Raw genomic sequence first — 11,451 nt, forward strand, 5'->3', positions numbered from 1 at the left:
GTATTCGAGTACTAAGTTAGTTATTAATGGGAAGCCTCAAGGCCTACACCTAAGGCCCCACAAAGGCACCTGTCAAAAACTAACATAGTCTCTCGAATATATATAATTACAACTCAAACATCCATTCGACATCTGCCATGCTGAAGATGGCAGTGACACGCCTGAGCACTTAAAAGTTAATCTTGATTGCGAGCCTCAAGGCCTACACCTAAGGCCTCATAAAGGCACCTTTCAAAGTTAACTCTGTCTTTCTCTTTTAGCCTTGCCCGACAAGCCTTGCCCGACAGGCTTTGCCCGACAAGCCCGCCAGTAAAGCAGAAGCCTGACAGAAAGCATCAACCGGCGCCAACCTCTCGGGCTCGTCGGCCAGGAAGCATCCCCCACGGAAATTCCTGCCACGAACAAAATGAGTCATCTTGTTCCAACAGAATCGAAGTAGCTAGCGTTTATTTCCATGGTATCGAAAAATATCTCCCACCCGATCCTCTTCATCTTCCTTGTTTCTTGTAATTTTTCATGTTCTTCTGCACAAACTTGGATTCGAGCTGGTTACTGGTACACCGGCAGCGACTTTCCTTTACCGGAGGTAAACTCTGCCTTGTTCACACATCTTATTTGTGCTTTTGCCAATGTGAATTTCTCCACCTACCAGCTCTCCACCCCTTCTGCTCATGAACAAAACTTCTCGAGCTTCACCGATATTGTCAAGCGCAAAAACCCATCAATCACAACGCTCCTATCCATATGGAACGGAAAAGCAGCAACAACTCAGCTAATTTTGGGTCAGAGAGCTAACTTTTCAGTCTTGTCTAAAATGCTCGAAAACCCTTCGAATAGAAAGTCGTTCATTGAGTCTTCCATCAATGTGGCAAGACGTTATGGCTTCCAAGGTATAGACTTACTCTGGCCTTGGCTTAACACAGCCTCATATATGATCAATATGGAAAAGCTACTGGACGAGTGGCGAGCTGCTGTGACTTCTGAGGCAAGAAACTCTGATCTGCCACGATTAACATTGACAATGGCGGTTAGGTATATTCCCACTTTTGAATCGTTGATTTATCCAGTTGAATCTATGAAGAGGAATTTGGATTGGGCGCATGTTGTGGCGTATGACTACCATCTTCATTTAAAGGAGAATGTTACTGGTGCTTATGCTGCTTTATATGATCATTCGAGCTATGTTAACACCGACTATGGGATAAAGCAATGGTTAAACTACTCATTTCCGGCCAGCAAACTGGTTTTGGGTTTGCCTTACCACAGCTATGCGTGGACAATTGCAAACCCCAAAGACAATAATGGAATTGGGGCACCTGCATCTGGCTTTGCTGTGACAAAAGATGGATCAATGAGCTATAAGCTCATCAAGTGGTACACTCGAAGCTACGGAGGGCTCATAGCGTATAATGATACTTATGTCGTGAATTACTGCACGGTAGGATCGACTTGGATTAATTTCGATGATGTGGAAGCTATCAGATCTAAGATTGCATATGTGAAAGCGAAGAAGCTACTCGGTACCAATGTGTTTCAAGTCGGCAATGATGATGAAATTTGGGCTCTTTCTCGGGCAGGTAGGCAATACTTATCCCATAAGCAATGTTTATTATCGATGAAGATAAGGCAAAGAGATTTCCTAAGATGTGTTCCAACATGTCATACAACTCGAGTTTATAGCTTGCATGAACGAAGTTTAATTGTGACAACATGCAATTTGCAGACATCTAATTGTTTTACTTCCTACTGCTTTAATGATTGGCAGCTCAGGAGGAAGGAAATGATCACGAAAAGAAACCCCGGTTATTGCTTGTAATAGTGCTATCAGTTACTTCGGTCGTAATTCTCATAGCTTTCGTGGTGTGTTTCTGGCAGAGAGAACTATTGAAGACAAGAGGTTATATGCTCAACTGTGATGGTTTGTTTCTAAATGAAATTAATGAAGAGATAGCGATCGACATTAACAGATTTGCATTTGAAATTTTTATTTCTTCTGGTTTCAGGGATGATTGTTCTAGGCAGATCTAGGTCTACTAGTACATCGGCTGTTGACAGTGATGCTCCGAATTTGAAAGTATACCGCTTTTCCAGTCTCAAAGTGGCTACAAATAACTTCTCAAGTGAAAACAAACTTGGAGAGGGAGGGTGGATTTGGTCCCGTTTACAAGGTAACATTTGGTACATTTTCTAAATATAATTTTATGCTGTGGGAACGGGGTTTAAAACTTGTGTAAAGGTCCCTCAGACTGAACCGAAAGCTTATGCAACGTCTACACACAAAACACGCAGAGTAGTTGTTTAATTATTCTTTTGCTAATCCTGTTTTTTTAGGGTAAGTTGCGGAGAGGTCCGGAAATAGCAGTGAAAAGGCTTTCGAAAACGTCTACTCAAGGACTTCAGGAATTCGAACATGAGGTTAAACTTACTGCGAGACTACAACATATGAATCTAGTTCCTGTTCTTGGATTTTGCACTGAGAAGGAAGAAAAAATGCTGATCTACAAGTACATGCCCAACAAAAGCTTGGACTTCTACCTTTTCGATCTGCAATTTTTCGTGCTTCTCCTTACATTTTAGAATGCATGCTAGAATAACAGTAATAACATTTACATTGGGTCTAAGCTTATGGAGGTGCAGATTACTTTCAACAAAATTTGTTTCAATTCATTAGAACTTCATGTACGGATTCTTGAATTTTTCATCTCGCAGATCCTACCAGACGGTATTTCATGGATTGGGGAAAGCGTGTGCACATCATCGAAGGCGTTACTCAAGGACTCTTATATCTTCAAGAATACTCAAACTTCACAATCATTCACCGTGATCTAAAAGCTAGCAACATTTTGCTTGATGACGAGATGAATGCTAAGATTTCTGATTTTGGAATGGCCAAACTTTTCAGAAAGGATGAACTCGAAGGAAACACAAGGCGGATTGTTGGCACATAGTAAGTGATAAACTACCTCTCATCAGTTATTCGCGTGTGACCATATCCTTATACTTGTTATACGCAAATGCAGTGGCTACGTACCTCCTGAATACGTACGAAAAGGCATATACTCTATGAAGTACGACGTCTACAGCTTCGGAGTTCTACTTTTGCAAATGATTAGCGGACGGAAGAGTACACATTACTATGGTCCGAACGAAAGTATTGTTAGGAATGTCGGTACTACAAGAGTAGAGAATGCACAAGGTAAAGTAGAAAATGGACGCCAAGAATTTATGTGGTTCGGCAATTTATGCCTACATCCACCAAACAAGGAATCTTCACTATATGAAAAAGATGAATACAACAAGAGTAGTCTTACCAAGCCAAAGACAAGGCTTGATGGATACAAGAAAGTATAACACACACTTTCTATCACTCTAAACTTCACTCACACAATGTGTAGTGGAACACTCTCACTCTCACTCTTGGAGTGGAACTCTAGCTTTGGACTTGATCCTTTGCTACTCACTCTTCTCTTGATTTGTTGTTTCACTACAACATCACACCCATATTTATAGGTGAGGGTTTGGCATTCTACTAGTTTCTAGTGTATTCTTCAAACCTCTAGCATAGAAAGATCTAGACTAGCCACAAAAGTGTGGCTTCTAGATCTTTCCATTTGCAACCAAGGAAGCTAGTACTCTCTAGCTTCTTCCATCAACTTAATAACATGCTAGAATTGTCTAGCATGCTCCAGCCATCTCTCTTGCTTACTAGAATAATCTAGAACATTGATCATGGGCTGGACCATATACCAACAATCTCCCCCTCCAGTCCATGAGGGAGGAATTCCGATCATGACTCCAAGTTACCTGGAGTCCATCCCAGCAGCCTTAATGCAGAATTCCAACTTTGATTTTGTGACCACCTTTGTCAACATGTCTGAAGAATTATTATCGGTATGAATCTTCTTCAGCTGTAGCATCTTGTTCTCGATAGCATCTCTAATCCAGTGATAACGAATATCAATGTGCTTGGTGCGTGAATGGTATGCAGTGTTCTTGCTCAAATCCAGAGCACTCTGACTATCACAATAAACGCCATAATCACTTTGTTTCAAACCCAACTCTTGGAGAAACCGCTTCAGCCACAACAACTCCTTGCATGCTTCTGTAGCGGCTATGTATTCAGCCTCGGTTGTAGACAAAGCAACACACTTTTGCAACTTGGATTGCCAAGACACGGCTCCCCCTGCAAAAGTAAACAAGTACCCAGACGTAGATTTTCTACCATCCAGGTCACCTCCCATGTCAGCATCTGTAAATCCTTCCAAGATTGGTTTGGAACCGCCAAAGCACAAGCACATCTTAGAAGTCCCCTTCAAATATCTGAGAATCCACTTAACAGCTTCCCAATGGTCTTTCCCTGGATTAGAGAGAAACCTGCTCACCACACCTACTGCATGAGCAATATCTGGCCGTGTGCACACCATTGCATACATGATACTTCCTACTGCTGAAGAGTAGGGAACAACTGCCATTTTCTCCTTTTCTTCATATGTTTTTGGACACGACTCTTTGCTCAACTTGATATGATTGGCTAAAGGTGAGCTTACCGATTTGGCTGTTTTCATGTTGAACCTTTCAAGCACCCGTTCAACATACTTTTCTTGTGACAGCCACAACTTCTTGGATTTTCTGTCACGAATTATCTCCATGCCCAAAATCTGCTTGGCTGGCCCTAAGTCCTTCATGTCAAAGGACTTAGATAACTCTTCTTTGAGCTTTTTAATCATAAAAGCATCTTGACCGACAATCAACATGTCATCAACATAAAGCAACAAAATGATGAATTTACCTCCAGAAAATTGTTTGATATAGACACAAGAGTCAGCATGAGTTCTCTTGTACCCATTACTCACCATGAATGAGTTGAACTTCTTATTCCACTGTCTCGGAGCCTGCTTAAGACCATATAAACTTTTCTTGAGCTTGCACACCAAATTTTCTTTACCTTTGACTTCAAAGCCTTTGGGTTGCTCCATGTATATCTCCTCTTCTACATTGCCGTGGAGAAATGCAGTTTTAACATCTAACTGCTCGAGCTCAAGATCCATGCTTGCTGCCATACCAAGGATAACTCGAATGGAAGTCATCTTCACCACCGGTGAGAAAATCTCATCAAAGTCAACTCCTTTCTTTTGACCAAAACCTTTGACAACCAAACGAGCCTTGTACCTTGTCATGTTGTCGTCTCTTTTCAATTTGAACACCCACTTGTTTTTCAATGCTTTCCTGCCCTTTGGAAGCTCCACCAGCTCATAGGTATCATTCTTTGATAAGGAATCCATCTCCGACTCCATTGCCTTCATCCATTTGTCACTGTCGTTATGAGCTCTGGCATCCTCATATGTTTCGGGCTCTCCATAATTAGTCAACATGATATACTCTGATGAAGAATACTTGGTAGACGGTCTTCGACTTCTGATGGATCTTCTGACCTGATCTTCATTCTCTTGCGGGGCTAGAGGCTCCCCCTGATTGGATTCTCCTTGAATCTGCTCTTCTTGACTAGGCTCCCCCTGATCAGCAATCTCATGGTCTGGCACATCTTGATCAGGCTCCTCTTGATCAGCATTATCTGATTCTGCAGGCACTTCATTGGCAGTTGCTTCAGGGATGTCATCGTGACTTTCTTCATCTGAAACTAATGGATCAACTCCTCTGACTGCGCCATCTGGTTGTGCCTCTTTATCCGAATCCCCAATTGTTTGATCTTCATAAAAGACCACGTCTCTACTTCGGATAAACTTCTTCTGGTATGGGTCCCATAATCTGTAACCAAAATCTTCACCGCCATAACCAAGAAAGATGCACGGTGTAGCTTTGTAGTCTAACTTCGATCTCTGCTCTTTGGGCACATGCACAAAAGCTTTGCAACCAAACACCTTCAGATGAGAGTAAGACACATCATTACCAGTCCATACTCTCTCTGGAACATCAAGACCTAATGGTACTGATGGAGATCGGTTGATCAAATAGCAGGCTGTCCTTACAGCTTCACCCCAGAACTGCTTAGATAACTTTGCAGTCCTCAACATACACCTGACTTTCTCCATGATGGTTCGGTTCATTCTTTCAGCAACACCGTTATGTTGTGGAGTTCCAGGAACTGTCTTCTCATGACGTATGCCATGTTTTACACAATACTCTCTAAACTGGTGAGATGTGTACTCGCCGCCGTTGTCGCTACGAAGGCACTTAAGAGGTTTCCCAATTTCCCTCTCCACCATGGCATGGAACTCCTGGAATGTCTGAAACACCTGGTCTTTGGATTTCAACAAATACACCCACACCCTTCGTGAAGCATCATCAATATAAGTAACAAAATATTTATTTCTTCCAAGTGACTCGACTTCCATGGGACCACACACATCTGAATAAACAAGATCTAACAAGTTTCCTTTCTTTGTAGATGAAACAGAAAAACTAACTCTTCTTTGTTTTCCGAATAAACAATGCTCACAAGAGTTTAACGACGTACCTTTGGCAAAGGGAATGTGAGACTTCTTTGCCAAAACCTGTAGGCCTTTCTCGCTCATGTGACCTAGCCTCTTATGCCACAAGTCTAGAGATGAGTCCTCCACAGCATTCAACTCACCTTTCAAAACCTTGGCATTTGACCGGTACAACGTACAACAAAGTCGTGCTCTTGCTACCACCATTAAGCCTTTAGTAAGCTTCAATTTTCCTTCGCCAATATGGTGATAATATCCTTGTCGATCAAGGGTACCGATGGATATCAGATTGAGACGTATATCAGGAATATGTCTCACATCTTTCAACATCAATTGGCAGCCGAGATTAGTTCTTAGACATATATCACCAATTCCAAGAATTTTGGAATAGCTTTCATTCCCCATCTTCACTATGCCAAAGTCACCTTCTTTGTATGTACTGAAGAACTCCCGTTTGGACGTAGCATGGAAGGAAGCTCCATTGTCAAAGATCCATTCAATGTCTCTGTCAGAGTTGCCCATATGCAGGCATTCACCAACAGACAATATTTCTGGTACATCACCACATATGACAGCAGTGGTATTGCCAGTATCATCTTTCTTCTGATTGTTTCCTTCCCTTTGCTCTCTCTTCCAAACTCGACAATTTTTCTTCATATGGCCTTCTTTGCCACAATGGTGGCATGCACCCCTGAACCTTGACTTGGATCGGCTAGGACTCCTGCCATGACCTCTAGGCCCTCTACTCTTGCTTCTTCCGCGGTTCTCTGTGACAAATACTTGGCTGCTATCTGTGCCAGAAGTCTTTCTCCTTGTTTCTTCATTGAGCATGCTATTTTTAACATTATCAAGGGTAAGAACACCATTAGAAGCAGAGTTACTTATACTCACCACAAAGGTCTCCCAACTGTCTGGCAAGGATCCAAGTAACAAGAGCGCTTGTAGCTCGTCCTCGATCGTCATTTTCATAGTAGCCAACTGGTTGATGATATTCTGGAAATTGTTCAAGTGTTCTGCTACACTTAAACCATCCTTGTACTTCACATTGATGAGCTCTTTGATCAAGAAGGCTTTCTTAGCTGGAGTCTTCTTCTCGAACAAGGACTCAAGCTTTGTCCAAAACTCGCGAGCATTGGTTTCATTAGACACATGGTGAAAAACACTATCATCCACCCATTGTCTAATTGTGCCAATAGCCTTGCGATTCATCTTCTTCCACTCGGCATCGGACATGCTCTCGGGCTTAGCGGCATCTCCTTCAATTGGCTCATGCAAATCCTTGCAATAGAGAATGTCCTCCATCCTTGGCTTCCATGTTACCCAATTGGAGTTGGTGAGTTTGATCATAGTGCCACTTCCTTCCATCTCGTAGTACGAGCCAACCTGGCTCTGATACCACTTGTTAGGAATGTCGGTACTACAAGAGTAGAGAATGCACAAGGTAAAGTAGAAAATGGACGCCAAGAATTTATGTGGTTCGGCAATTTATGCCTACATCCACCAAACAAGGAATCTTCACTATATGAAAAAGATGAATACAACAAGAGTAGTCTTACCAAGCCAAAGACAAGGCTTGATGGATACAAGAAAGTATAACACACACTTTCTATCACTCTAAACTTCACTCACACAATGTGTAGTGGAACACTCTCACTCTCACTCTTGGAGTGGAACTCTAGCTTTGGACTTGATCCTTTGCTACTCACTCTTCTCTTGATTTGTTGTTTCACTACAACATCACACCCATATTTATAGGTGAGGGTTTGGCATTCTACTAGTTTCTAGTGTATTCTTCAAACCTCTAGCATAGAAAGATCTAGACTAGCCACAAAAGTGTGGCTTCTAGATCTTTCCATTTGCAACCAAGGAAGCTAGTACTCTCTAGCTTCTTCCATCAACTTAATAACATGCTAGAATTGTCTAGCATGCTCCAGCCATCTCTCTTGCTTACTAGAATAATCTAGAACATTGATCATGGGCTGGACCATATACCAACAAGTATGCACCTCTTGGAATATGTAAGTTCGAGAAACTTTCTACGGTTCAAACTTCTGTCACGACCATAAACCATTACTTAAACATGAATGATTGAAATCATTAAAATTGTTTCAGGCATATGTATCATGGAAAGAGGACAAAGGACTGGATTTTATCGATCCGTCACTTGACGATTCTTCTTCTTCTTGTAAGTTATTGAGATGCTTGCAAGTGGCACTGCTCTGTGTCCAGGAAAATGCCGACGATAGGCCTACAATGCTGGAAGTTTATTCCATGCTCATATCTGACACTCAAGCCGTTCCAACTCCTACAAAGACGGCTTTCTCAGTGAAAAAATTACGACAACGTGGACAACCTATGTACCCTGCAGCCAGGAAATTGTTCGGTTAATGATGCTCAGATCTCCGAACTCCAACCCCGATGAGAATGCAGGCTCAAGTGAAAATGCAGGCGCGAATGAGAAGCGTTTATGAGAAGAAGTGCACACAAGTTCCTAGCAATTTTGGATTCTTCGTCTCGTGGAAGACATTGGATGTTTTAAAGGTTTGGTATTTTGTTAAATCACCAAGTATATGCAAATTTTTTGTTCTACTGAATCTCAGGAGAGAAGGAACCTTGCCGATGGTTTTATGGTGAAATCTCAACTCTCTTCGTCTGCAAGATTATTTTATACAACAAAAACAAAATATTGCAAGAAAAAAACTAATTTCAGCTTGCATTGTTCCCAGACGAACACATGTGAACATGAAATTCCCTTAAATCAACTTCCTAGATTTCATTCCAATCAGTACAAGACAGGGTCCTCTGTCTTTTATAATTAAAAAAAAAAAAAACAGATTAAGATAAAACGGCCGGCTTAATTACTAGTGACGTAGTTTTAATCTTAACTTAATATTTAAATTAACAATAAACTACTTCCTGGATTAATTATATAGCATAATTTTTAACATTTTGCTTAATTCCTTTGATTTAACTCCGCCTGTGTAAGTTTATCTTACATTGCCGGTCCCAAGCCCGGATAAAGGAGGAGGGGGAGGGCGTCATGTAGTCGACAGCCGGCACTCCTAGTTTACGTCGAATCCTTATGAAAGTGAATCCAGAACGAAAACCGAGCGCAATAGCGTTCTAGAATTCACATAGCCGACCCCACTTAGTGGGAAAATGGTTTGTTGTTGTTGTTGCTGCTGCTTAATTCCTTTGATTTATATAGTTCGAATTTGATATGTTGTCCTTCATAACCTACTGTAACAAAAATGGCAAGCCACAACTTTTTGCATATTCTCTTGCTCTTATGTTCCTTGATGGTCATAAACACCGGCTGCACGGCCGAGGCTCCACCGACGGTGGAAGCGGCGTATTATCCTTCGTTTTCGCCGGATTTCCCACCTTCAGCCATAAACACATCATTCTTCACCCACATTTTCTATGCTTTTCTTGTGCCAAATAATGTCACTTTCAAATTTGACTTGTCAAATTCTACGGCTTTGCTCCTCTCCAATTTCACCACCACTCTCCGCCACAAAACTCCGCCGGTGAAGACCCTTTTGTCCATCGGCGGCGCAGCAGACGGCGTGGTACTGCCATTCGTCTTTGCTCGCTTGGCCTCAAAAGCTTCGTTCACAATTCATACAATCTGCCATAGAGGTTGCACGTAAGTTTGGGTTTGATGGGCTGGACCTTGATTGGGAGTTCCTTCAAAGCCCAAAAGAAATGAAGGATTTGAGCCACTTGTTAAAAGAATGGCACCACGAGCTCAAGGAGTCCAAATCCACGGCCCGCCCTCCGCTACTCCTCACCGCTGCCGTTTACTTCTCGGCCGACTTCTTCTTGGACGCCGTCCCCCGATCGTACCCGGCGTCGTCTCCGAAAAAGTACTTGGACTGGATCAATCCAATGTGCTACGACTACAAAGGGGCTTGGAGCAATACCACAGGGCCCAATGCAGCATTGTGGAACCCGTTTAGTAACGTAAATTCAATATATGGGCTTAAGTCATGGATCAAGGCCGGGATACACCCGGCGAAATTGGTTATGGGCTTGGCCCTCTACGGCCGGTCGTGGGAGCTCCAAAACCCGAAAAATCACGGCTTTGGAGCCACCGATATTGGGCCAGGCCCAGGAGCAGGGATGTTGTTTTACCACCAAGTCGAATTGTTACTAAACCAAAAGGGCCAACTGTAGTGTATGACGTGGACATTGTATCCATGTATTCGTACAACGGGTCCATGTGGGTTTCGTACTATGATGCCTTCACCACTGCCGCGAAGATAGGGTTTGCTCAGGCCCTTGGGCTTCGTGGATACTTGTTTTGGGCCCTCAGTTTTGATAGCGACTGGAAGATTTCGGCCCAAGGTAAATTGACCCACTTTTCCTTGATAAATTGAAATCCTGACGTTGCATTAATCTTAATTTAGTTTCCAAATCAAATTCTTAACGACGAATGTTTTAAAACTGCAGCTTCAAAGTCATGGATTATTGACGAATGAGAAGATAAAAGGATCGAATTCCCTACCAGAAACTCGCAGCTGTTTTGTGTTTAAAATGTAAAGCATCAATTTAGCGAGTGTTTAGATTATTGAAATGAACCTTAATTGTTTTATTTGTAGTATGAATCTAAGTAGATTGGAGATTTGTTATTTTACTTGATCAAGAGCCACATTCAATTTATATTTTGAAAAATGTTCATCTCAATCAATCCACATAATCTCAGAGGGCAATATGTGCGCCTCCTAACACCCAAGTTTAAATTCCCCTTCCCGTACATTATAGTTTCAAATATCACAAATTACATAATACAAGCACAACGTTTGGACCAATCGGCCAGTGAAAAACAGACCTCCCCAAAACAAATTGCAACCTCATTATTGTATAATTAGACTCTCGCAAAATTTCCTCATCACAAAACTGCAGCATTTCTCATCTCTCCAAACCACCTCCCAAATGAAATTTGAAACGAAAACAAAACCCCTCGAGCATAAATGGTTTGGTAGTAGAACCGATTGGC

The 11,451-nt window shown here is 42.0% G+C and overlaps 3 protein-coding genes across 3 annotated transcripts; all 3 read left to right on the forward strand.

Moving 5' to 3' along the window:
* Positions 1-412: 412 nt before the first annotated feature.
* LOC108169440 (class V chitinase-like) lies at positions 413-3,051 on the forward strand. Its single transcript, XM_029093308.2, has 5 exons — positions 413-1,577; positions 1,766-1,897; positions 2,004-2,168; positions 2,332-2,947; positions 3,021-3,051. The coding sequence occupies exons 1-4, from the start codon at positions 455-457 to the stop codon at positions 2,334-2,336; spliced, it is 1,425 nt and encodes a 474-aa protein (XP_028949141.2). The 5' UTR covers positions 413-454; the 3' UTR covers positions 2,337-2,947; positions 3,021-3,051.
* Positions 2,730-8,837, forward strand: LOC103415695 (putative cysteine-rich receptor-like protein kinase 32). The gene is made up of 3 exons (XM_070812668.1): positions 2,730-2,947; positions 3,021-3,165; positions 8,562-8,837. The coding sequence occupies exons 1-3, from the start codon at positions 2,730-2,732 to the stop codon at positions 8,835-8,837; spliced, it is 639 nt and encodes a 212-aa protein (XP_070668769.1).
* Positions 8,838-10,157: 1,320 nt separating this feature from the next.
* LOC139191677 (nod factor hydrolase protein 1-like) lies at positions 10,158-10,628 on the forward strand. Its single transcript, XM_070812669.1, has one exon. The coding sequence runs from the start codon at positions 10,158-10,160 to the stop codon at positions 10,626-10,628; it is 471 nt and encodes a 156-aa protein (XP_070668770.1).
* Positions 10,629-11,451: the final 823 nt, after the last annotated feature.

This window comes from Malus domestica, chromosome 15, assembly GCF_042453785.1.
Source record: "Malus domestica chromosome 15, GDT2T_hap1".
In the NCBI taxonomy this organism is placed as follows: Eukaryota; Viridiplantae; Streptophyta; class Magnoliopsida; order Rosales; family Rosaceae; genus Malus; species Malus domestica.